The sequence below is a fragment of the Engystomops pustulosus genome, chromosome 8 (assembly GCF_040894005.1).
Source record: "Engystomops pustulosus chromosome 8, aEngPut4.maternal, whole genome shotgun sequence".
NCBI lineage: Eukaryota > Metazoa > Chordata > Amphibia > Anura > Leptodactylidae > Engystomops > Engystomops pustulosus.
The window spans coordinates 3,839,707-3,865,126 of NC_092418.1; the positions used below are offsets into that span (position 1 = coordinate 3,839,707).

The 25,420-nt window shown below is 54.6% G+C and overlaps 1 protein-coding gene across 1 annotated transcript; it reads right to left on the bottom strand.

The window, feature by feature from the left end:
• Positions 1 to 615: 615 nt before the first annotated feature.
• Positions 616 to 24,308, bottom strand: ABCB10 (ATP binding cassette subfamily B member 10). The gene is made up of 13 exons (XM_072122793.1): positions 23,667 to 24,308; positions 15,761 to 15,961; positions 12,217 to 12,419; positions 11,512 to 11,646; positions 11,171 to 11,317; positions 10,925 to 11,060; positions 10,581 to 10,676; positions 9,994 to 10,203; positions 9,063 to 9,142; positions 8,636 to 8,816; positions 3,305 to 3,348; positions 1,238 to 1,272; positions 616 to 1,141 (listed from the first exon to the last, which is right to left on the bottom strand). Exons 1-13 carry the CDS (start codon positions 24,025 to 24,027, stop codon positions 883 to 885), a joined length of 2,088 nt encoding a protein of 695 aa, XP_071978894.1. The 5' UTR covers positions 24,028 to 24,308; the 3' UTR covers positions 616 to 882.
• Positions 24,309 to 25,420: the final 1,112 nt, after the last annotated feature.

Genomic DNA, 25,420 nt, shown 5'->3' on the forward strand with positions numbered 1-25,420 from the left:
AGACGACCGATACAAGGAGGTCACGTGACCAAGAGATGACTGATACAAGGAGCCACAGGACCTGCGGTGGGGGAAGGTGTAAAGAGATGACTGATACAAGGAGGTCACATGACCAAGAGATGACTGATACAGGCAGGTCACATGACCAAGAGATGACTGATACAGGCAGGTCACATGACCAAGAGATGACTGATACATGCAGGTCACATGACCAAGAGATGACTGATACAAGGAGGTCACATGACCAAGAGACGACTGATACAAGGAGCCACATGACCAAGAGACGACTGATACAAGGAGGTCACATGACCAAGAGACGACTGATACAAGGAGCCACATGACCAAGAGACGACTGATACAAGGAGGTCACATGACCAAGAGACGACTGATACAAGGAGCCACATGACCAAGAGACGACTGATACAAGGAGGTCACATGACCAAGAGACGACTGATACAAGGAGGTCACATGACCAAGAGACGACTGATACAAGGAGGTCACATGACCAAGAGACGACTGATACAAGGAGCCACATGACCTGCGGTGAGGGAGGGGGGGTTCTACCTAAAGAGCAGAAACTGATTTGAACTGGATTTGAAATTAAATTTTAAAAGATTTCAAAAATACATTTTTTATTATTCTTTTATATTTTCTGTAATATTCCATCTGATTATCATGTACAGAGTCCAGCAAACACATTGATGAACATTGACTAATGGTTGGAAAGTCAAGAACAGCCGCAACAGGATGAGACATGAGACCAGTGTTTAAAAAAATGTGCTTAAAAATAGAAATGACGAAAATTGATTAAAAAAACACTTGAAAAATACATCTTCTGTATAAATAACAAAGACTAAGCTAAGCAGGGGCCCCGTGCGCTCATCAGGGGGCGCTCCGCACGGAGTCTCTGCCGCGCATCAGGCTGGACTGTTTCTCCATCAGTTTACTGAAGAGTCCGCTCCTGTTCTGTAGAAGCTGCTCGTGTTTCCCGCACTCCACCACGCGGCCGTGGTCCAAAACGGCCACCGCATCCGCGTTCTGGATGGTCGACAAGCGATGGGCGATGATAAGAACCGTCCGTCCCTCCATCAGACGATCCAGGGCTTCCTGCACAAGGAATTCATTCTCCGCATCCAGAGCGCTGCACAGGGAGAAGAATAAAAAACATGGAAGACCAGGGATTGGAACGGGTCGTCCGGCACCACCAAGGATCAAGCCGACCCCTGAGCAACGTTACCTTGTAGCCTCATCCAGAAGAAGAATTCTTGGGTTCTGAAAAAGAGAAAAAAAAAATTGAATAAAACAAGAGAAAATTAGAGAATAAAAAACTTATACAAACTTACAACAAAGTATCAACGGTCTCTGCTGAAAAACAAGAAAAACTAAGTGAACCCTCTGGAACCGGATCCTAATACAATGTGATCTGCGATTGTCAAAAATTGTGACACCTGGAGGGGCGTTTCCTAGCTTTCTGTCAGAGATGGGATGTTACTGCCCCATCTCCACCAATTCTGAGGCTTGGGACGTCCCGTGCACCAGGTTTGCCATGACCAGCGCCCCTGGGCCCCATATTTACAACCAGCAGAGAATAAAGATGAAATCTCTGGCTTGTCAGACCTGGTCCAAACCCGGCAAAGATCCCTTTTGGATCTACTAAAAGGGGCAGAGCCGCAAAGTAGATCTGGGATCCCGGGGGGAACATTATGATATTGATGGGTGTTGTAGTCCTTGTGATTACCGATGGTTCACAGTCAGTTGTATTGGTCAAGGCTTTTACTAAGCACATTTTCCACAACCAAAGTCCTGGACTAAAAAGTACTTGAACCCTTGCTTTTTTAAGTTCATTAGCTTATAGAAGATGGAGACGGAGCTCGACGGGACCCCGAGGGGGAGACGGAGCTCGACGGGACCCCGAGGGGGAGACGGAGCTCGACGGGACCCCGAGGGGGAGACGGAGCTCGACGGGACCCCGAGGGGGAGCCGGAGTTATGAGGCCAGGCTGTTCATGTTTGTCTAGTTGTCGTCAGATCTGCAAGAAGGAATCTTAGTGTCTGTACAATAACAATGTTACTGAAGCCCGGTCTATTGTTCCTATGAGGAGGTCTGCAGTGCAGGGACAATGATTCAGTAAAAGTCCTCTTTAAAATCTAAAGTGGGGTCATTGTTGCTAAATGGGAACATGTAAGAAAGAAGAAGAGTTGTCATTCAGTCAGAGGACCTGCAGACACTAGGGAGGTCCAGTCAGATCGGCTCTATGAATACTATGGTGACAGCAGAGATCATTCGTGGCAGTACACAAGTCTCCTGAGGATGGGTGCAGGAGAACCCCGCTATGTAACAGGTGTTTCAGGTTGGGTGGTGCTGGGTGCTAATATTAGTTGTCACTGCAGCTGTGGTTGCACTTTCCCGTTACTGAGGCCTCGTCATATGTAGGTAAGTGTACGTCTACATTTCAGTATCTTGGTAGAACAGTGGGGGTGTACACGGCGATATCTATAAGGCCGATCATCTGGCTCCTCCTACTGCGGTTAATGTCCAGGGGCAGAGAGGCGAGAAGATTTAGTGCTTAGACGTGTAAAGGCAGGGTTGTGGATTATAGGGGCTCACTTACTAAGAGTCCGTCGGACGCATTTTCATCGGGTTTCCCTACGATTTTCCATTTTGTGCTGAATTGCCCATGATTTTGGCGCACGCGATCAGATTGTGTCGCATCGGCAGCGGCTTGCACGCGACAGAACGCCGGATTCGGACAATGCGCAGGATTTAACTATTAGAAATGTGTCGCAAGACACGCACTTACAAGCACCGGGAAGAAGGTGAACTCCGGCGGACCTTGGCGGAGAAGCGATGAATGCAGGAACTAGGGCGCACAAGCTACGTGAATCGCGCCAAACAACGCACCGCGGGATCGCGATGGGAGCGGGTAAGTAAATCTGCCCCAATACGTTCTACAAAGTCCCATGTGCCAGAATATCACTTGCTGTGGAGGTGGGATTTCTCCAGATTGCAGTTGGAGGCCTGGAGATTCGCCCCCCTGTGTGGCTGCTCCCCACCACTCCGCGTGTTACTGGTGTGATTACACAGGGTTTGCCTGTAATTGTGACTCTATTATATTGTCTGCGCCAGTTTTCTGGTGACTTTGAGCTGGATAGAACATCTTTAGGTCTTGGACATGCATTTATAAAGTGTCTGCTCCAGTTTTGTGTCAGTACAGAAAAGGGGGGAATTCCAAAGGGTTCACTTACTTTTACTATATACTTTTGGTGTCATGAACTGGTCATAGCAGTTTGGTTTAGCGTCTTACCTTCAGCAGGGCTCTGGCAATGGCAATTCTCTGTTTTTGTCCACCTGAAATATGAACAATGGTTTTCATTTTGTGGAGATGAAGTCACATCCTTGCCCCCCCCGTGCCCCGCCCCCCCCCCCCGTGCCCCCCCCGGGTAACTATAGAATGCACATTAGATGAAGGTGTGGGGTCAGTAGAGACCAGGAGATGGCAGATAGTTTGTTGTGCAAGAAATGGCTCCAACTAAAGAAACTGGATGTGAAAACTTGTGAGAAGTGATTTAACCCCTTAATGACACAGGGCTTTTTTCCATTCATTATTCACTCTCCACTTTCAGGGCTTATTTTCTTCTCCAAAAGACACATATACTTTATTTTTTGGTTCGGTCCAATCACAGTGACACCAAATTTATATAAGTTGTATTGTGTTTTAATACATTTTCAAAAATTAAACAAATGTGTAAGAAAAAAATAAAAAATATTCTGACTCTAATAACTCTTTCATACTTTGTTGTACAGAGCTGGGAGGAAATTTTTTGGAAGATGGGTTGACGTTGACGTTTTCATCGCTACCATTTTGAGGACTGTGCAACCTTTTGTGTTAATTCTTGTGATTGGTGCTAGGACTGATCGAGAGTATTAGTGGTGGGTGTTTGCTGCAATATGCAGCAAACCCACCCTCTGTATGATGAGGGATCACCCCGTGAGCCCTCTGCACACAGCCTCAGCACCTCTTCCGTGAGCCCTCTGCAGCCTCAGCACCTCAGCCCGTGAGCCCTCTGCAGCCTCAGCACCTCTGCCCGTGAGCCCTCTGCAGCCTCAGCACCTCTGCCCGTGAGCCCTCTGCAGCCTCAGCACCTCTGCCCGTGAGCCCTCTGCAGCCTCAGCACCTCTGCCCGTGAGCCCTCTGCAGCCTCAGCACCTCTGCCCGTGAGCCCTCTGCAGCCTCAGCACCTCTGCCCGTGAGCCCTCTGCAGCCTCAGCACCTCTGCCTGTGAGCCCTCTGCACACAGCCTCAGCACCTCTGCCTGTGAGCCCTCTGCACACAGCCTCAGCACCTCAGCCCGTGAGCCCTCTGCACACAGCCTCAGCACCTCAGCCCGTGAGCCCTCTGCACACAGCCTCAGCACCTCTGCCCGTGAGCCCTCTGCAGCCTCAGCACCTCTGCCCGTGAGCCCTCTGCAGCCTCAGCACCTCTGCCCGTGAGCCCTCTGCAGCCTCAGCACCTCTGCCCGTGAGCCCTCTGCACACAGCCTCAGCACCTCTGCCCGTGAGCCCTCTGCACACAGCCTCAGCACCTCTGCCCGTGAGCCCTCTGCACACAGCCTCAGCACCTCTGCCCGTGAGCCCTCTGCACACAGCCTCAGCACCTCTGCCCGTGAGCCCTCTGCACACAGCCTCAGCACCTCAGCCCGTGAGCCCTCTGAAGCCTCAGCACCTCAGCCCGTGAGCCCTCTGCACACAGCCTCAGCACCTCAGCCCGTGAGCCCTCTGCACACAGCCTCAGCACCTCAGCCCGTGAGCCCTCTGCACACAGCCTCAGCACCTCAGCCCGTGAGCCCTCTGCAGCCTCAGCACCTCTGCCCGTGAGCCCTCTGCACACAGCCTCAGCACCTCAGCCCGTGAGCCCTCTGCACACAGCCTCAGCACCTCAGCCCGTGAGCCCTCTGCACACAGCCTCAGCACCTCAGCCCGTGAGCCCTCTGCACACAGCCTCAGCACCTCAGCGCGTGAGCCCTCTGCACACAGCCTCAGCACCTCAGCCCGTGAGCCCTCTGCACACAGCCTCAGCACCTCAGCGCGTGAGCCCTCTGCACACAGCCTCAGCACCTCAGCGCGTGAGCCCTCTGCACACAGCCTCAGCACCTCAGCGCGTGAGCCCTCTGCACACAGCCTCAGCACCTCAGCCCGTGAGCCCTCTGCACACAGCCTCAGCACCTCAGCCCGTGAGCCCTCTGCAGCCTCAGCACCTCAGCCTGTGAGCCCTCTGCAGCCTCAGCACCTCAGCCCGTGAGCCCTCTGCAGCCTCAGCACCTCAGCCCGTGAGCCCTCTGCAGCCTCAGCACCTCTGCCCGTGAGCCCTCTGCACACAGCCTCAGCACCTCAGCCCGTGAGCCCTCTGCACACAGCCTCAGCACCTCAGCCCGTGAGCCCTCTGCACACAGCCTCAGCACCTCAGCCCGTGAGCCCTCTGCACACAGCCTCAGCACCTCAGCCCGTGAGCCCTCTGCACACAGCCTCAGCACCTCAGCCCGTGAGCCCTCTGCACACAGCCTCAGCACCTCAGCCCGTGAGCCCTCTGCACACAGCCTCAGCACCTCAGCCCGTGAGCCCTCTGCAGCCTCAGCACCTCTGCCCGTGAGCCCTCTGCACACAGCCTCAGCACCTCAGCCCGTGAGCCCTCTGCACACAGCCTCAGCACCTCAGCCCGTGAGCCCTCTGCACACAGCCTCAGCACCTCAGCCCGTGAGCCCTCTGCACACAGCCTCAGCACCTCAGCCCGTGAGCCCTCTGCAGCCTCAGCACCTCTGCCCGTGAGCCCTCTGCACACAGCCTCAGCACCTCAGCCCGTGAGCCCTCTGCACACAGCCTCAGCACCTCAGCCCGTGAGCCCTCTGCACACAGCCTCAGCACCTCAGCCCGTGAGCCCTCTGCACACAGCCTCAGCACCTCAGCCCGTGAGCCCTCTGCACACAGCCTCAGCACCTCAGCCCGTGAGCCCTCTGCACACAGCCTCAGCACCTCAGCCCGTGAGCCCTCTGCACACAGCCTCAGCACCTCTGCCCGTGAGCCCTCTGCACACAGCCTCAGCACCTCAGCCCGTGAGCCCTCTGCACACAGCCTCAGCACCTCTGCCCGTGAGCCCTCTGCACACAGCCTCAGCACCTCTGCCCGTGAGCCCTCTGCACACAGCCTCAGCACCTCAGCGCGTGAGCCCTCTGCACACAGCCTCAGCACCTCAGCGCGTGAGCCCTCTGCACACAGCCTCAGCACCTCAGCGCGTGAGCCCTCTGCACACAGCCTCAGCACCTCTGCCCGTGAGCCCTCTGCACACAGCCTCAGCACCTCTGCCCGTGAGCCCTCTGCACACAGCCTCAGCACCTCTGCCCGTGAGCCCTCTGCACACAGCCTCAGCACCTCTGCCCGTGAGCCCTCTGCACACAGCCTCAGCACCTCAGCCCGTGAGCCCTCTGCAGCCTCAGCACCTCAGCCCGTGAGCCCTCTGCACACAGCCTCAGCACCTCAGCCCGTGAGCCCTCTGCACACAGCCTCAGCACCTCAGCCCGTGAGCCCTCTGCACACAGCCTCAGCACCTCAGCCCGTGAGCCCTCTGCAGCCTCAGCACCTCTGCCCGTGAGCCCTCTGCACACAGCCTCAGCACCTCAGCCCGTGAGCCCTCTGCACACAGCCTCAGCACCTCAGCCCGTGAGCCCTCTGCACACAGCCTCAGCACCTCAGCCCGTGAGCCCTCTGCACACAGCCTCAGCACCTCAGCGCGTGAGCCCTCTGCACACAGCCTCAGCACCTCAGCCCGTGAGCCCTCTGCACACAGCCTCAGCACCTCAGCGCGTGAGCCCTCTGCACACAGCCTCAGCACCTCAGCGCGTGAGCCCTCTGCACACAGCCTCAGCACCTCAGCGCGTGAGCCCTCTGCACACAGCCTCAGCACCTCAGCCCGTGAGCCCTCTGCACACAGCCTCAGCACCTCAGCCCGTGAGCCCTCTGCAGCCTCAGCACCTCAGCCTGTGAGCCCTCTGCAGCCTCAGCACCTCAGCCCGTGAGCCCTCTGCAGCCTCAGCACCTCAGCCCGTGAGCCCTCTGCAGCCTCAGCACCTCTGCCCGTGAGCCCTCTGCACACAGCCTCAGCACCTCAGCCCGTGAGCCCTCTGCACACAGCCTCAGCACCTCAGCCCGTGAGCCCTCTGCACACAGCCTCAGCACCTCAGCCCGTGAGCCCTCTGCACACAGCCTCAGCACCTCAGCCCGTGAGCCCTCTGCACACAGCCTCAGCACCTCAGCCCGTGAGCCCTCTGCACACAGCCTCAGCACCTCAGCCCGTGAGCCCTCTGCACACAGCCTCAGCACCTCAGCCCGTGAGCCCTCTGCAGCCTCAGCACCTCTGCCCGTGAGCCCTCTGCACACAGCCTCAGCACCTCAGCCCGTGAGCCCTCTGCACACAGCCTCAGCACCTCAGCCCGTGAGCCCTCTGCACACAGCCTCAGCACCTCAGCCCGTGAGCCCTCTGCACACAGCCTCAGCACCTCAGCCCGTGAGCCCTCTGCAGCCTCAGCACCTCTGCCCGTGAGCCCTCTGCACACAGCCTCAGCACCTCAGCCCGTGAGCCCTCTGCACACAGCCTCAGCACCTCAGCCCGTGAGCCCTCTGCACACAGCCTCAGCACCTCAGCCCGTGAGCCCTCTGCACACAGCCTCAGCACCTCAGCCCGTGAGCCCTCTGCACACAGCCTCAGCACCTCAGCCCGTGAGCCCTCTGCACACAGCCTCAGCACCTCAGCCCGTGAGCCCTCTGCACACAGCCTCAGCACCTCTGCCCGTGAGCCCTCTGCACACAGCCTCAGCACCTCAGCCCGTGAGCCCTCTGCACACAGCCTCAGCACCTCTGCCCGTGAGCCCTCTGCACACAGCCTCAGCACCTCTGCCCGTGAGCCCTCTGCACACAGCCTCAGCACCTCAGCGCGTGAGCCCTCTGCACACAGCCTCAGCACCTCAGCGCGTGAGCCCTCTGCACACAGCCTCAGCACCTCAGCGCGTGAGCCCTCTGCACACAGCCTCAGCACCTCAGCGCGTGAGCCCTCTGCACACAGCCTCAGCACCTCAGCGCGTGAGCCCTCTGCACACAGCCTCAGCACCTCAGCGCGTGAGCCCTCTGCACACAGCCTCAGCACCTCAGCGCGTGAGCCCTCTGCACACAGCCTCAGCACCTCAGCCCGTGAGCCCTCTGCAGCCTCAGCACCTCTGCCCGTGAGCCCTCTGCAGCCTCAGCACCTCTGCCCGTGAGCCCTCTGCAGCCTCAGCACCTCTGCCCGTGAGCCCTCTGCACACAGCCTCAGCACCTCAGCCCGTGAGCCCTCTGCACACAGCCTCAGCACCTCAGCCCGTGAGCCCTCTGCACACAGCCTCAGCACCTCTGCGCATGTACGTGTACGGCACAGAGCGTTAAGGAGTTAGAAGTCTGCAAAAAGTTGTCAGCTGCGCCCAGGTGAGATCCACCTAACCACTTGCTCCAATGGTCTTCCCACCATACTGAATGGAAGCTGTGCCTGCCCAATACACTTATAGCCTAAATCCATACCAGTAGAGGCCTGCTGAGGATCTTGAGGCAACCATACCTGACAGAAGGACGCCTTTCTCCCCAACCACAGTCTCAAATCCTTTTGGAAAGTTTTCAATGAATCCCATGGCGTTGGCGACCTCCGCCACCCCCCGGATCTGCTCTCGTGTGACTGTAGAGGGATCTTCCGCCCCATAGGCAATGTTCTCTGCGATGGAGCAGGAGAACAAGACTGGTTCCTGCAGCAAAGTCAAAGCAGAAATTCAGAGACTAACAACTGAGAGGACCTACAGAAGATCATGACCATAATGGAGAGGGATATAGAATGGCTCAATATTCAGATTATTTCACTCTCAACAACCCCCTAAATAAGTGACAGACACCCCCGTGCCGTGTAGGCAAAGACCAGCTCTCTGCAGGAGACACCATGACCACAGAGATTACACTGGAGGAACGTCGGCCGGAGAAAGGAGAGCAGTGATTACCTGGCTGACTGTGCCAATCTTAGAGCGTAACCAAAGTGGATTGAGATGACTGACGTCGTAGCCATCAATGTGGATGGATCCTGAAGAGAGAAGTAGAGGATACAGTCAGCATCCGGAGGAAATTATATAACAGAACCTGAGAAAACAACCACCCAACATCATCATCATCCATCACGGGAAAGATGGGACCCAACACCACCACAAGCTGCTTGTTTTGGTATTGCCCAAAATTCTACTCTTTACCGAAGGGTTAATTACAAATAAACCATCAAAGTGTTCTCATGGTGCCTAATTCTGGTGACCCAAGTCCTGCCCGTCCATTTTCAAGGTTACGCCATCTCTCAGACAGCTCCTGGTTTAGGCTCCGTCTGAGGCAGAGGAGAGTCCTTTGCGTTGTCTAGCATAGTGGGATCAGGACCACAGTCATTGGTGTTAATGGTACCATGCGCATGCGCCAGAAGTTGTGGGATAAGAGTCATGACTCTTCTCCTGCAGACTAAAACTTATGGAAATGGATCAATAAAGAAATGGGGGGGCAGGAGCCATGGTGGTGGGGGCTGGGCATGGTGGGGGCTGGGCAGGAGGCATGGTGGTGGGGGCTGGGCATGGTGGGGGCTGGGCAGGAGGCATGGTGGTGGGGGCTGGGCATGGTGGGGGCTGGGCAGGAGGCATTATGGGGGGGGCTGGGCAGGAGGCATGGTGGTAGGGGAGCTGGGCATGGTGGGGGCTAGGCAGGAGGCATGGTGGTGGGGGCTGGGCAGGAGACATAATGGGGGGGGGGGCTGAGCAGGAGGCATGATGGGGGGGGGGGCTGGGCAGGAGGCAGCACCAGGAGATTCCGTTGTATTTCAAGTTCCCATTAATTATTATATGATTTCTGTATCAATCTGTTGAGGCCGGTGTATCAGCCCCATGCGTGTCCCATACTTACCCCTGCTGGGGTCATACAGCCTTAAGAGCAGTGACACCAGTGTGGATTTCCCAGAACCACTTGGTCCCACCACAGCCATGACAGATCCTGAGGGGACAGAGAGGTTCAGTCCTTGGAATATGGGAGCATCGGGCCGGCTGGGGTACATGAAGCTCACGTCACTGAACTCCAAGGCACCTTTGAACTTTTCTGGTGGAATCACCAAACCCTCTGCAATGACCAATCAAGAAAATAGAAAAGGTTAATTTCGGAATTTCATCGTCCATCGTGAGAATTATCCAGCAACATCCAGCACTCATCATCATCATCCGCCATTGCATAGGACTCATCGTCAACATCATCCATCAATGGTCACAGCAGAAGAGGGTCTCCACCATGATGTGTCTTCACCACCATAAATCATCAGATCCTTCATCCTCATCCATCATCAACATCAGAGGCCAGAAATTATTATAATCAATCATCCATCGTTCTCAATTAGTGAGGAATTTAGCAGCCAGATCCTCCCACTACTCCTGGTCTCCATGGTACATGCTTCCAGCAGTCACATGCAGGTTCCAGGCTTATCTCCAGGACTTTACTCTCACCATTGAAAGGCATCACAGGTTTCCGGTCCAGCAGCTCCCAGATACGGGATCCGGCGCCAAATCCCTTCATCAGTTCCGAATAGAAGGAGCTGAGTCCTGAAATACAGAATAGGACCATAAACACATTACTGATGGGTCATTACAGCAGGTAACAGGACACACGCCGGAGCGAGAGGTGACACGTTCATCACCGGGTCACCAGTTCCATCACATCTGCTTCCTCTAGTCATGGAAACTAACACTGGTCTCCTCAGACATGGAAGGACCGGTGAGAGCCCTGGAGGTCAGAGGTTTCCTGACTTATGGACAACGTGTTGTAGATAACATAAGGGGTAACGATTTACCTCCAATGCTGATGCCCACCCAGAAGGCATACATCAGGAAGGAGGACAGCTCGCCCACCGTCATATGTGCTGCCCCCGTCAGCAGGCCGCCTTTATATAACACCGCCAAGACTATGAGGTTCCCGGACAGCCCGGTCTGCAGGACACAAGGAAGAGAAGAAGAAGGTCTCTGAGATATGACTGGAGAAGACCAAGTAATAACCCAACCAAGAAGACCACAGGAAGTAACCGGCCCAAAGAACTCACCAGCCCAAAGAACCCAGCCCGGGCAAAGGCCTCCTTATAGGCCAGGTCCAGCACATAGTCCACTTTACCGTTGTACTTCTCCATCTCCAGCATCTCCTTCCCAAAGGCGCGCACCGTCCGGAGGTTCCCAATACGCTCCTCCGCCAACTGGAGGCAAATACCAGGGAAGAAGAGACAACACAAGGGATAAGAAGAAGACAATGGCTTCATTGTAAAGCAAATGGCGACACAAAGGGAAATGATAAATCGATAAATCCCAATTCTTACACAATTCAGATCAAAAGATACAAAATAACTCAAAACCAAATGTAACCCTCAGGAGACAGAGGAGCCCTGATCACCTGTGTAGCGTCAGCCAGGGAGTCCTGGGTCAGTTTGGAGACTTTCCGTAAATATCTCCCATAAATCACTGCAACAATGGCGAGAGGCGGGACAATGCTCAGGACAAACGTGGCCAATTGTGGAGAAACAAAAAACTGGAGGAGGGAAAGAGAAAGAAGATCAGGAAGTCAGAAAGTAAGACGTGTGTCAGTACCTGAGCACAATGTGTGTACTATATGTGTGTGCCATCTGTGTATGTTCATGTATGTATATACCTGTGTACTATATATGTGTGTGTACTTGTATGTATATACCTGTGTACTATATCTGTATGTGTGCATTCTATATGTGTGTATGTACTTGTATATGTGTGTACTATATGTGTATCTGTATGTGAGTGTTCATGTATGTATATGTGTGTGTGTACTTGTATGTATATACGTGTGTACTATATGTGTGTGTACTTGTATGTATATACGTGTGTACTATATGTATGTGTATTTGTATGTATATACGTGTGTACTATATGTATGTGTATTTGTATGTATATACGTGTGTACTATATGTGTGTGTACTTGTATGTATATACGTGTGTACTTGTATGTATATACGTGTGTACTTGTATGTTGTATGTATTAGTGTCTGAACCAGAAGCCTTAACAGCCCGACCTCCGCTATAACCCTCAGAATATTGTATCCATCCCTCCGTGTACCCAGGACATTACCATCATCCCCACTCCAACAGTAGCCTGCGCCAGCGCTCTCAGACCGTCTGACAGGTTCTCTGTGACCGATCTTCCAATCAGCACCGTGTCTGATGACAATCGATTGATCAGTTCTCCCGTACGAGTCTTGTCAAAGAAGCCGACCTCCTGCTTGAGAAGCGAAGAGAAGAGCGAAGAGCGCAGCCTGCGGACGATCCGCTGCCCTGGGGGGGGAAGTCAGGAAGCAGGGGCATTACACGGGGGGCAACGATACACACATGGCCATTACACGGGGGTCAACGATACAGATATGGCCATTACATGGGGTCAACAATACACACATGGCCATTACACGGGGGGCAACATACACATGGCTGTTACACGGGGGCAACGATACACACATGGCCATTACACGGGGGGGCAACGATACACACATGGCCATTACACTGGGGGGGCAACGATACACATGGCCATTACACTGGGGGGGCAACGATACACATGGCCATTACACGGGGGGCAACGATACACATGGCCATTACACGGGGGGGGGGGCAACGATACACATGGCCATTACACGGGGGGGGGGGGCAACGATACACACATGGCCATTACACGGGGGGCAACATACACACATGGCCATTACACGGGGGGGGGGGGGGGGGGCAACGATACACATGGCCATTACACGGGGGGGGCAACGATACACATGGCCATTACACGGGGGGGGGGGGGGGCAACGATACACATGGCCATTACACGGGGGGGGCAACGATACACATGGCCATTACACGGGGGGGGGGGGGGCAACGATACACATGGCCATTACACGGGGGGGGGGGGCAACGATACACATGGCCATTACACGGGGGGGGGGGCAACGATACACATGGCCATTACACAGGGGGGGGCAACGATACACACATGGCCATTACACGGGGGGCAACGATGCACATGGCCATTACACGGGGGGCAACGATGCACATGGCCATTACATGGGGGGGGGCAACGATACACATGGCCATTACATGGGGGGGGGCAACAATACACATGGCCATTACACGGGGGGCAACGATACACACATGGCCATTACACGGGGGCGGGGGGGGCAACAATACACATGGCCATTACACGGGGGGGGGGCAACGATACACATGGCCATTACACGGGGGGGGGGGGGGCAACGATACACATGGCCATTACACGGGGGGGGGGGCAACGATACACATGGCCATTACACTGGGGGGGCAACGATACACATGGCCATTACACGGGGGGCAACGATACACACATGGCCATTACACTGGGGGGGCAACGATACACATGGCCATTACACGGGGGGCAACGATACACATGGCCATTACACGGGGGGGGGGGCAACGATACACATGGCCATTACACGGGGGGCAACGATGCACACGGCCATTACACGGGGGGCAACGATACACACGGCCATTACACGGGGGGCAACGATACACATGGCCATTACACGGGGGGGGGCAACGATACACATGGCCATTACACGGGGGGCAACGATGCACATGGCCATTACACGGGGGGCAACGATGCACATGGCCATTACACGGGGGGCAACGATGCACATGGCCATTACACGGGGGGCAACGATACACATGGCCATTACATGGGGGGGGCAACAATACACACATGGCCATTACACGGGGGGCAACAATACACACATGGCCATTACACGGGGGACAACATATACACACGGCCATTACACGGGGGGCAACGATACACACGGCCATTACACGGGGGGGGCAACGATACACATGGCCATTACACGGGGGGGGGGGGGGCAACGATACACATGGCCATTACACGGGGGGGGCAACGATACACATGGCCATTACACGGGGGGGGGGGGGGCAACGATACACATGGCCATTACACGGGGGGGGGGGGGCAACGATACACATGGCCATTACACGGGGGGGGGGGGGCAACGATACACATGGCCATTACACAGGGGGGGGCAACGATACACACATGGCCATTACACGGGGGGCAACGATGCACATGGCCATTACACGGGGGGCAACGATGCACATGGCCATTACATGGGGGGGGGGCAACGATACACATGGCCATTACATGGGGGGGGGCAACAATACACATGGCCATTACACGGGGGGCAACGATACACACATGGCCATTACACGGGGGCGGGGGGGGGCAACAATACACATGGCCATTACACGGGGGGGGGGGCAACGATACACATGGCCATTACACGGGGGGGGGGGGGCAACGATACACATGGCCATTACACTGGGGGGGCAACGATACACATGGCCATTACACGGGGGGCAACGATACACACGGCCATTACACGGGGGGCAACGATACACACATGGCCATTACACTGGGGGGGCAACGATACACATGGCCATTACACGGGGGGCAACGATACACATGGCCATTACACGGGGGGCAACGATGCACATGGCCATTACACGGGGGGCAACGATACACATGGCCATTACACGGGGGGCAACGATACACATGGCCATTACACGGGGGGCAACGATGCACATGGCCATTACACGGGGGGCAACGATACACATGGCCATTACACGGGGGGGGGGGGCAACGATACACATGGCCATTACACGGGGGGCAACGATGCACATGGCCATTACACGGGGGGCAACGATACACATGGCCATTACACGGGGGGGGGGGGCAACGATACACATGGCCATTACACTGGGGGGGCAACGATGCACATGGCCATTACACGGGGGGCAACGATACACATGGCCATTACACGGGGGGGGGGGGCAACGATACACATGGCCATTACACGGGGGGCAACGATACACATGGCCATTACACGGGGGGCAACGATGCACATGGCCATTACACGGGGGGCAACGATACACATGGCCATTACACTGGGGGGGCAACGATGCACATGGCCATTACACGGGGGGCAACGATACACATGGCCATTACACGGGGGGGGGGGGCAACGATACACATGGCCATTACACGGGGGGCAACGATACACATGGCCATTACACGGGGGGCAACGATACACATGGCCATTACACGGGGGGCAACATACACATGTCATATTATGGGGGGGCAATGATACACATGGCCATTACACTAATGGGAATACACCATTATGAGGGATGTGGAGGGCGCAATGACAGACATGAACATTCAGGATTTATTATTTGGCTGTGAAGGCACCGGGGTAACCTGCCAAGGACCAACCTCTTATATGCCCTTAGATTTATCACTAGGAGCCAGAGATACACAGATACATTACTAACCTGCTGGACTGGATGTAATTAGAGACCCACAGCCACACAATAGGTACCTGCACCTAGTGCATTGTGGGATCTGCCAACAATCCAGTCCACCAATAAGTAGTTGTGTTACCAAGACTTGACTACCTACCATTTGGGTTCAGGTATATACGTGTGCGAATGTATGAGGTTGTTCATTGTCAACGGTGTTCTTGGTATTGTGTCGGCCTATGGTTGCCCTCACTAATGCATGTGATCGCATGGTCATGTACTCCGGGTGCATCTCATACCTGAGGTCTGCATGAGGTAGACGCGGGTCCCATTGGCAGCAGCTCCGAGCAGGAACACCCCACTCAGTAAGGCACACAGAGTGGTAAGGCTGGACGTCAGATCCTGGCTGGGATTGGAGTAAATCACATCAATGACTTTACCCAGGAAAAATGGAGCCGACATGGTGATGACACTGGAGAAGGTGAGGAACCCGACCGCAGCTGTGGGAGAAGACAAGACGCCATCAGTAACATCTCCCACTGAAGAAATCACGAGAGATGAATGTGGGAAAACTGGAGGATAACAGTATACACGGGACGTCCCGGGGGATAACAGTATACACGGGACGTCCCGGGGGATAACAGTATACACGGGACGTCCCGGGGGATAACAGTATACACGGGACGTCCCGGGGGATAACAGTATACACGGGACGTCCCGGGGGATAACAGTATACACGGGACGTCCCGGGGGATAACAGTATACACGGGGCGTCCCGGGGGATAACAGTATACACGGGACGTCCCGGAGGATAACAGTATACACGGGGACGTCCCGGAGGATAACAGTATACACGGGGACGTCCCGGAGGATAACAGTATACACGGGGACGTCCCGGAGGATAACAGTATACACGGGGACGTCCCGGAGGATAACAGTATACACGGGGACGTCCCGGAGGATAACAGTATACACGGGACGTCCCGGAGGATAACAGTATACACGGGGACGTCCCGGAGGATAACAGTACATACGGGACGTCCCGGAGGATAACAGTATATACGAGACGTCCCGGAGGATAACAATATATACAGGACAACGTTATGCTGCACCTCTACAGCGGCTGCTTCATCACATCTACTAAATGATAAAGACCGTACGAGCCTCACAGAAACTGGGGCGACCAGTGAACACCACTATCAGAATAGGCACAAGATGGGTCCAGGACTCGCCAGAACCAAGGAGGCTTAGAGCTTGGCCAAACAATTTACTTGAAACCATCACCAGTAGCGCCCCCTTTTGGTGACAATACTGAGATCTAAAGGGGTAGGAATGTCGGGGTATGAGGTTCTACTGTTTCCACATCTGGTAAGAAAAATCCAACAACACCTGAAAATAGAAATATCTGTGATCAAGAGTTAAAGTTTAACCCAAGGGACAGAAGAGCACAAATTACAGCCAAAATACACAGAACCACGGCCCCTTGAATGACGGCGGAGGAAAACCTTTCTGTAAATGAAGGGGCTCTAGATTTGTGGGGTTTTTTAGCACTTATGTCCTTCACATCAAGAACATAGAACAAGACACAATGATCCCTCAACAACTGGGGTCCCAGACACCAGGCGAGCACCAACAATGAGACCTCAGAGTGAGGCGACAGATTCATGGATACAGGTAATAACTGCAATAACAACAACATCACAGAGACAAAGGGGGCGCTACTCCAGGAAAAGCCCAATTTGTGGCATTGAGAAGAACAAAGAAAAGTATTTATGTGTCAGAGCAGGTAAGATGTCTAAGAGACTGGGCCTCCACCGGTATCAGAAGTGAGACCATCAAGAGCCCCAGCTGCTCCATCATGTCCACCTAAACATCTCATAACCACCAGCCCAAACCAGGACAGCAGGAGGTCTGACGTCACCACCGTCTGCCATCGTGGCCATAGACTACCACAGGGACCACGTCTCCACCGCTCAATGCCAAACGAGTGGTAGTAAAGCTCCATTGTGATGATAAAGGTTCCTCACACTTCATTACAGATAGTGGCACAGGCCACTGGGGGGCGAGGGGGAAGTGACCCAAGGTAAAGTCACCCACCGCATTCCAGAAACTTCTAAGACCGCAATAGACATAGTCCACAGACCACTGGAAGATAAAGTAGGCGAGATCTCCTGACACTATGAGGCCAGATATTACTCCTCCACCAGGCAGAGCAAGCAGAACGTCCTGCAACTCCAAAGCCACCGCTAATCTCCAGACCCAGAGCACGAGGGGTGATAAGGGAGGAGGCCGTGGGGACAGTATATCAGAGACCAGAGGGCCGAGGGGCTGGCTGAGCGTAGGCCATGGAGTCAGGGGGTAATGTGGTCATGTGCCCCCAACATTTGCCACTGAGGGTTTGCCAAACTGGATGAAATTGGATGTTTCATCTCATGGGACTGTAACGTGGTGTCACTAGACACAGCGCCACCCCTGCACACAGTCTCTGTCTGGTATTGCAATTCATTTATGGTTCAGATAAATTCAGAACTGTACAAAAATGAGAAGAAAATGTACTGGAGCTTCTAGACTGCAGTAACAGCGGCTCCTATGGAGAGGGAGGGGGATGGGAAATCAATCACATGTAACACGGTGACAGATAAACAGAGGAGACATCAGACATTGCACAAAATATCCAACTCCAGCAAGAAAGAGCAAAAGCCGGAAGATAAGAGCCAAGTCCTGACGTCTCAGGGGAGAAGCCTCTGAGTGCAGACCCCGCACCCTACACCCCGTCAGGACCTACCACAGACTCACACCAGAACACACACTGCAGCAAGTGCTGAATGAGGACAGGACCAGCTGCACTAAGGAGGACCAAAGAAGTGCTGGGGGGTCTGAACAGAGAGGCTGCATTGTGGTAATAGATGAATACCATACATCACCCCATAGACACCAGTATTATAAAATGGGACATAACACCCAACCCTAGAAAATGAGAAAACATGTACATAAGGGCCCAAGGCTAAACCCTGCAGACACTCAGATTTCCTGTTCTTCCCCATTATGGGTTTTCACAGAGGATCCCAGATTATTCATAGGATTTACAACGCGGAACCAAAAGGGTAAATATAGGAGAACTCATCAAGAACCAAATGCTCTGCGCAAGGGAGAGAGGCAGTCAACTGGCGGAGGTGGAAAAGAGCAACACAAGAGAATCCTTGGTAGATCCACACACTAGACCTGGAGCATCCTCAGGAGATGCACACACTGGAGCACTGGGAGCCTCACACATTAGGCCAGGGGCAATATCAGGTGATGCACACACTAGACCTGGAGCACCCTCAGGACATGCACACACTAGACCTGGAGCACCCTCAAGATGCACACGCTAGACCTGGAGCAACCTCAGGAGATGCACACACTAGACCTGGAGCACCCTCAGGAGATGCACACACTAGACCTGGAGCACCCTCAGGAGATGCACACACTAGACCTGGAGCACCCTCAGGAGATGCACACACTAGACCTGGAGCGCCCTCAGGAGATGCACACACTAGACCTGGAGCACCCTCAGGAGATGCACACACTAGACCTGGAGCAACCTCAGGAGATGCACACACTAGACCTGGAGCACCCTCAGGAGATGCACACACTAGACCTGGAGCACCCTCAGGAGATGCACACACTAGACCTGGAGCATCCTCAGGAGATGCACACACTAGACCAGGGGCATCCTCAGGAGATGCACACACTAGACCAGGGGCATCCTCAGGAGATGCACACACTAGACCTGGAGCATCCTCAGGAGATGCACACACTAGACCTGGAGCACCCTCAGGAGATGCACACACTAGACCTGGAGCACCCTCAGGAGATGCACACACTAGACCTGGAGCACCCTCAGGAGATGCACACACTAGACCAGGGGCATCCTCAGGAGATGCACACACTAGACCAGGCGCATCCTCAGGAGATGCACACACTAGACCAGGCGCATCCTCAGGAGATGCACACACTAGACCTGGAGCATCCTCAGGAGATGCACACACTAGACCTGGAGCATCCTCAGGAGATGCACACACTAGACCTGGAGCATCCTCAGGAGATGCACACACTAGACCTGGAGCACCCTCAGGAGATGCACACACTAGACCTGGAGCATCCTCAGGAGATGCACACACTAGACCTGGAGCATCCTCAGGAGATGCACACACTAGACCTGGAGCACCCTCAGGACATGCAAACACTAGACCTGGAGCACCCTCAGGAGATGCACACACTAGACCTGGAGCATCCTCAGGAGATGCACACACTGGAGCACTGGGAGCCTCACACATTAGGCCAGGGGCAATATCAGGTGATGCACACACTAGACCTGGAGCACCCTCAGGACATGCACACACTAGACCTGGAGCACCCTCAAGATGCACACACTAGACCTGGAGCAACCTCAGGAGATGCACACACTAGACCTGGAGCACCCTCAGGAGATGCACACACTAGACCTGGAGCATCCTCAGGAGATGCACACACTAGACCTGGAGCAACCTCAGGAGATGCACACACTAGACCTGGAGCATCCTCAGGAGATGCACACACTAGACCTGGAGCAACCTCAGGAGATGCACACACTAGACCTGGAGCACCCTCAGGAGATGCACACACTAGACCTGGAGCGCCCTCAGGAGATGCACACACTAGACCTGGAGCACCCTCAGGACATGCACACACTAGACCTGGAGCACCCTCAAGATGCACACACTAGACCTGGAGCAACCTCAGGAGATGCACACACTAGACCTGGAGCACCCTCAGGAGATGCACACACTAGACCTGGAGCATCCTCAGGAGATGCACACACTAGACCTGGAGCATCCTCAGGAGATGCACACACTAGACCTGGAGCATCCTCAGGAGATGCACACACTAGACCTGGAGCAACCTCAGGAGATGCACACACTAGACCTGGAGCACCCTCAGGAGATGCACACACTAGACCTGGAGCGCCCTCAGGAGATGCACACACTAGACCTGGAGCACCCTCAGGAGATGCACACACTAGACCTGGAGCACCCTCAGGAGATGCACACACTAGACCTGGAGCATCCTCAGGAGATGCACACACTAGACCTGGAGCACCCTCAGGAGATGCACACACTAGACCTGGAGCACCCTCAGGAGATGCACACACTAGACCTGGAGCACCCTCAGGAGATGCACACACTAGACCTGGAGCACCCTCAGGAGATGCACACACTAGACCTGGAGCACCCTCAGGAGATGCACACACTAGACCTGGAGCATCCTCAGGAGATGCACACACTAGACCAGGGGCATCCTCAGGAGATGCACACACTAGACCTGGAGCATCCTCAGGAGATGCACACACTAGACCTGGAGCAACCTCAGGAGATGCACACACTAGACCTGGAGCACCCTCAGGAGATGCACACACTAGACCTGGAGCACCCTCAGGACATGCACACACTAGACCTGGAGCACCCTCAAGATGCACACACTAGACCTGGAGCGCCCTCAGGAGATGCACACACTAGACCTGGAGCATCCTCAGGAGATGCACACACTAGACCTGGAGCAACCTCAGGAGATGCAAACACTAGACCTGGAGCGCCCTCAGGAGATGCACACACTAGACCTGGAGCACCCTCAGGACATGCACACACTAGACCTGGAGCACCCTCAGGAGATGCACACACTAGACCTGGAGCATCCTCAGGAGATGCACACGCTAGACCTGGAGCAACCTCAGGAGATGCACACACTAGACCTGGGGCACCCTCAGGAGATGCACACACTAGACCTGGAGCACCCTCAGGAGATGCACACACTAGACCTGGAGCACCCTCAGCAGATGCACACACTAGACCTGGAGCACCCTCAGGAGACGCACACACTAGACCTGGAGCAACCCCAGGAGACGCACACACTAGACCTGGAGCAACCCCAGGAGATGCACACACTAGACCTGGAGCACCCTCAGGAGATGCACACACTAGACCTGGAGCAACCTCAGGAGATGCACACACTAGACCTGGAGCACCCTCAGGAGATGCACACACTAGACCTGGAGCACCCTCAGAAGATGCACACACTAGACCTGGAGCGCCCTCAGGAGATGCACACACTAGACCTGGAGCACCCTCAGGACATGCACACACTGGACCTGGAGCACCCTCAGGACATGCACACACTAGACCTGGAGCGCCCTCAGGAGATGCACACACTAGACCTGGAGCACCCTCAGGACATGCACACACTGGACCTGGAGCACCCTCAGGACATGCACACACTAGACCTGGAGCGCCCTCAGGAGATGCACACACTAGACCTGGAGCGCCCTCAGGAGATGCACACACTAGACCTGGAGCATCCTCAGGAGATGCACACACTAGACCTGGAGCATCCTCAGGAGATGCACACACTAGACCTGGAGCACCCTCAGGAGATGCACACACTAGACCTGGAGCACCCTCAGGAGATGCACACACTAGACCTGGAGCACCCTCAGGAGATGCACACACTAGACCTGGAGCACCCTCAGGAGATGCACACACTAGACCTGGAGCACCCTCAGGAGATGCACACACTAGACCTGGAGCACCGTCAAGAGATGCACACACTAGACCTGGAGCAACCTCAGGAGATGCACACACTAGACCTGGAGCAACCTCAGGAGATGCACACACTAGACCTGGAGCACCCTCAGGAGATGCACACACTAGACCTGGAGCGCCCTCAGGAGATGCACACACTAGACCTGGAGCACCCTCAGGAGATGCACACACTAGACCTGGAGCACCCTCAGGAGATGCACACACTAGACCTGGAGCATCCTCAGGAGATGCACACACTAGACCTGGAGCACCCTCAGGAGATGCACACACTAGACCTGGAGCATCCTCAGGAGATGCACACACTAGACCTGGAGCATCCTCAGGAGATGCACACACTAGACCTGGAGCACCCTCAGGAGATGCACACACTAGACCTGGAGCATCCTCAGGAGATGCACACACTAGACCTGGAGCGCCCTCAGGAGATGCACACACTAGACCTGGAGCACCCTCAGGAGATGCACACACTAGACCTGGAGCACCCTCAGGAGATGCACACACTAGACCTGGAGCACCCTCAGGAGATGCACACACTAGACCTGGAGCATCCTCAGGAGATGCACACACTAGACCTGGAGCATCCTCAGGAGATGCACACACTAGACCTGGAGCATCCTCAGGAGATGCACACACTAGACCTGGAGCACCGTCAAGAGATGCACACACTAGACCTGGAGCAACCTCAGGAGATGCACACACTAGACCTGGAGCAACCTCAGGAGATGCACACACTAGACCTGGAGCACCCTCAGGAGATGCACACACTAGACCTGGAGCGCCCTCAGGAGATGCACACACTAGACCTGGAGCACCCTCAGGAGATGCACACACTAGACCTGGAGCACCCTCAGGAGATGCACACACTAGACCTGGAGCATCCTCAGGAGATGCACACACTAGACCTGGAGCACCCTCAGGAGATGCACACACTAGACCTGGAGCATCCTCAGGAGATGCACACACTAGACCTGGAGCACCCTCAGGAGATGCACACACTAGACCTGGAGCATCCTCAGGAGATGCACACACTAGACCTGGAGCATCCTCAGGAGATGCACACACTAGACCTGGAGCACCCTCAGGAGATGCACACACTAGACCTGGAGCATCCTCAGGAGATGCACACACTAGACCTGGAGCGCCCTCAGGAGATGCACACACTAGACCTGGAGCACCCTCAGGAGATGCACACACTAGACCTGGAGCACCCTCAGGAGATGCACACACTAGACCTGGAGCACCCTCAGGAGATGCACACACTAGACCTGGAGCATCCTCAGGAGATGCACACACTAGACCTGGAGCATCCTCAGGAGATGCACACACTAGACCTGGAGCATCCTCAGGAGATGCACACACTAGACCTGGAGCACCCTCAGGACATGCACACACTAGACCTGGAGCACCCTCAGGAGATGCACACACTAGACCTGGAGCACCCTCAGGACATGCACACACTAGACCTGGAGCACCCTCAGGACATGCACACACTGGAGCACTGGGAGCCTCACACATTAGGCCAGGGGCAATATCAGGTGATGCACACACTAGAGCAAATCAGTCAGTGACAGGTGTTAATACCAGGTACCTGTCAGTCTCCACTTCTCCGGTTGGGCAAGGGCCAGTAGTCTATTAACATCCTGAGAAGCCAAGCTCTTTTTTGGACCTTTCTCCTCCTTGCTTTGGTCCTGCAGCTTCTCAGAGGGTCCCCCAGCCTGGCTGGTCGGTGAGTTGCTGTAACCCCTGTAGATGACAGCTGCAGGTCTTTGGTGGTGCCATGTCCTGTCCACAATATAAGCTCCTGAATTCCTCCAAGGCAAATGCCTGCTGATGGTCCCCTTGAGGTCTCTGCAGGAGGTCCTATAGGAGCTGCAGGTAGGAGGTCTCCAGAGCAGCCATAACCTTCCCCTGACAGGTCCAAGCCCTGGGGCCAGGCAGCAGCTCAGCATGCCTGCAGCAGTCACAGCTCAGGAGCAGGTCATGAAGGGAAGAGCTGAAGGTCAGAGGCTGAGGGTCACCTGCAGGGGGCTTCCTCCATGTGCCGCTGGCTGGAGTAGTAGTCCTGCTGGCTGGAGGCACAGATAGGGCCTGTGTGTGGCTGTGTGATAAGCTTCTCCTCCTCCTCTCTGTGGGTGTGAGGCTCTCATGATCTGCTATGTCATGGTGTCTGCTGGAGCCTGTGGCACTGCCCTGTCAGGTTATTCCTTCCCCAGACCCTGTATTACACCAGCCCCCCCCCCTCCTGCCTATTACAGACACTCCCCTGGAAGGGGGTGGAGATTAACCCCCACACTGCCAGCTGGGAGTCACTTGTGTCTCATTCAGAGACTCTGACAGCGTGAGATCACAAGGCGAGGGGACGAGAAGTCACAGAATTCAGTGTTTATGTTTTATATACATTGTGTTATTTATTTACATATTGTATTGTTGTATCCTGCAATATACGCTGTATAGTATAGATACACTGTATCCCCTCCCCGCTGTATAGTATAGATACACTGTATCCCCTCCCCGCTGTATAGTATAGAAACACTGTATCCCCTCCCCGCTGTATAGTATAGATACACTGTATCACCTCCCCGCTGTATTGTATAGATACACTGTATCCCCTCCCCGCTGTATAGTATAGATACACTGTATCCCCTCCACGCTGTATAGTATAGATACACTGTATCACCTCCCCGCTGTATAGTATAGATACACTGTATCTCCTCCCCGCTGTATAGTATAGATACACTGTATCCCCTCCCCGCTGTACAGTATAGATACACTGTATCCCCTCCCCGCTGTACAGTATAGATACACTGTATCCCCTCCCCGCTGTATAGTATAGATACACTGTATCACCTCCCCGCTGTATAGTATAGATACACTGTATCCCCTCCCCGCTGTATAGTATAGATACACTGTATCCCCTCCCCGCTGTATAGTATAGATACACTGTATCCCCTCCCCGCTGTATAGTATAGATACACTGTATCCCCTCCCCGCTGTATAGTATAGATACACTGTATCCCCTCCCCGCTGTATAGTATAGATACACTGTATCCCCTCCCCGCTGTATAGTATAGATACACTGTATCACCTCCCCGCTGTATTGTATAGATACACTGTATCCCCTCCCCGCTGTATAGTATAGATACACTGTATCCCCTCCCCGCTGTATAGTATAGATACATTGTATCCCCTCCCCGCTGTATAGTATAGATACACTGTATCCCCTCCCCGCTGTATAGTATAGATACACTGTATCCCCTCCCCGCTGTATAGTATAGATACACTGTATCACCTCCCCGCTGTATAGTATAGATACACTGTATCACCTCCCCGCTGTATAGTATA

Bases quoted from the DNA above. Each gene is read 5' to 3' on its own strand.
- ABCB10 (XM_072122793.1), bottom strand. From the start codon at position 24,027: ATGCTGAGCTGCTGCCTGGCCCCAGGGCTTGGACCTGTCAGGGGAAGG. The intron at 8,817-9,062 runs GTAATCACTGCT...ACTTTGCTGCAG, and splicing joins AGATTGGCACAGTCAGCCAG to GAACCAGTCTTGTTCTCCTG. The intron at 1,142-1,237 runs GTAACGTTGCTC...CTCCCTGTGCAG, and splicing joins CTTCTGGATGAGGCTACAAG to CGCTCTGGATGCGGAGAATG.